Genomic DNA, 1,877 nt, shown 5'->3' on the forward strand with positions numbered 1-1,877 from the left:
GAGCGCTTTGTCGTACTTATGGGGATTTTCCATCCAAATTTTACTGGTTGTCAGTCTACCGTGCTGGAGGGTAAATTTTCAATGGAAAATGGAAATGAAATAACAATCGCGTGATTGCAGTTTTCAGTTCGCAGCGGGTTGCCGGCTTGCTGTTGATCGGGAATTAAGCTTCAGCTATGATTAGTGATTTCACGCGATCCAACTGTTTGCGTGATGCCCCTGACGAGCATTTTGTCTGGGAAAACGGTTTCAAAATGTCCAACAATGCTTTTTGCAAACAAAGTTGCATCAACCCAGCTCGATCCCTTCTCTCTGTGCTCAGCATCATCGCACATGGATATACAGCTTGTATGAGTAGGTTGGCTTTTCAGCTGGTTGCTCGATTTGTTTGCGAAACAAAAGCGACTAAACGGCGCGCATCTTCTCACGCTATTCTCACAGCCGAACGCGTTTCGTTTGTCGCAGTGCACAAAAGCTGTGCTGATAAAATAATCTGCAACGCATTTTCCAAAGAAAGAAAAAAAACAAATAACATTTTTCTATTCAATTGTTGTTACCATTTTATGGAAATTTAATTTAATGAAAATCGTGAGAAAACTGCCAAAGTTCAATCTAGTAGTTGTTGTCATTTTGTGATAATTTTTAGTAATACCTGAAAAAAGTAATACAATAGGAAATTTGCAATTTAGTTTTGTAAAAATTTTTTTGAGACGAAGAAGAAGAAAGGAATGCTTTTTTCTTCTTATCTGTTACAGTATTGTTCACCAGGTATTGTTATTTGTTGTTACAAATAAGCTTAGCTTGTTTCTGTGTCATCAAAGTTTGAATAAAGGTGAAAATTGTCAACGGTGCGGGGCAAATTTTCACATTATTCCAATTCACGATTAATAATAATAATTGATAAATACCTGATCCACGCGGTTGCCTGTTTATAATGTACACTGAGGTTGTGTACGAGTTTTGTGGAAAAGCTTCACGAAATGCGCTTTTTGAAATCCGTTTTAACCTTTTATTTATGCATGTATATATAATATAATATAATTCGTAGCTTTTTGAAAGTTTAATTTTGCTCGAAGAAAGTGAGCATTCAGGCATTTATAATCGATTAGCAATGGCAACGATCGTCTTGTGTAGAAGATATAACAATTGTCTAGCTAAAATGATTTTGGCCAAAGTTAACAAATCCTTCGGGTCGGCGTGGTGAATGAAATTTAATTTTTTGCCTTTCGGTAGTTTCAAATTGGACTACTGTAATTTTTTCTTCTCTCTTAGTCACCTTGATTTGCCGTTTTTCTTCCTCCTTTGCTAAAAATCCAGCAGCTTTCTTGTTTTATTTTTTAATCATTCTAGAAATGGTGATAATTTCCAACAACAAAACAAATTGTTTCTCTTTTATACTCTTTTTCATTTTTTAAATATCTGTAATTTCTAGTGGTTTATGCTGTAAAGTCAAGTTATGTTTTAATTTATTGAATTTTTCACTTTTGATCATCAGTTGTAACAATGTTTTCTTTTTAAAAGCAGAAAAAGGGGGATATGTAAGATGCTTGATTTTTTTTGGTTGGTGAATGATTTTTTTGGCTGACTGCGAAATGTGTTTGCCGTACGAAACTGATGGAAAGTTTCAAGGGCATTGCTGCCTGTTATGACAAAAGGGCAAAGTGGACAGATGAAATTTTTTCAACTTTTTCAAATTGAGCTGTGAAATTTGAACAAAATTATTAGATAAAATTATGAAATTATTTTAATAGAACGACAATCATTGTGAATTGTCGAAATTGTGTTTGCAAAACTGAGTTGGTGGCATTGGAAAACTGTAAGAAGGTTTTCCTTTTCTCCAAGAGTAGAGGTTTTGTTTATCTTTTAGCTCAGAAATG

The 1,877-nt window shown here is 34.4% G+C and overlaps 1 protein-coding gene across 1 annotated transcript; it reads right to left on the minus strand.

Moving 5' to 3' along the window:
- Positions 1–170: 170 nt before the first annotated feature.
- On the minus strand, positions 171–1,095 carry Tsp_13178 (conserved hypothetical protein). The gene is made up of 3 exons (XM_003365959.1): positions 909–1,095; positions 599–652; positions 171–493 (listed from the first exon to the last, which is right to left on the minus strand). The coding sequence occupies exons 1-3, from the start codon at positions 1,093–1,095 to the stop codon at positions 171–173; spliced, it is 564 nt and encodes a 187-aa protein (XP_003366007.1).
- Positions 1,096–1,877: the final 782 nt, after the last annotated feature.

The sequence above is a fragment of the Trichinella spiralis genome (assembly GCF_000181795.1).
Source record: "Trichinella spiralis strain ISS 195 chromosome Unknown Scfld6799, whole genome shotgun sequence".
Lineage (NCBI taxonomy): Eukaryota > Metazoa > Nematoda > Enoplea > Trichinellida > Trichinellidae > Trichinella > Trichinella spiralis.

Excerpts from the sequence above, each read along its gene's own strand:
- Tsp_13178 (XM_003365959.1), bottom strand. The coding sequence starts at position 1,095 with ATGCCTGAATGCTCACTTTCTTCGAGCAAAATTAAACTTTCAAAAAGC. Across the intron at positions 653-908 it reads CAGGCAACCGCGTGGATCAG|GTATTACTAAAAATTATCAC; the intron begins GTATTTATCAAT and ends TACTTTTTTCAG. Across the intron at positions 494-598 it reads TACTAGATTGAACTTTGGCA|ATTATTTTATCAGCACAGCT; the intron begins GTTTTCTCACGA and ends AATGCGTTGCAG.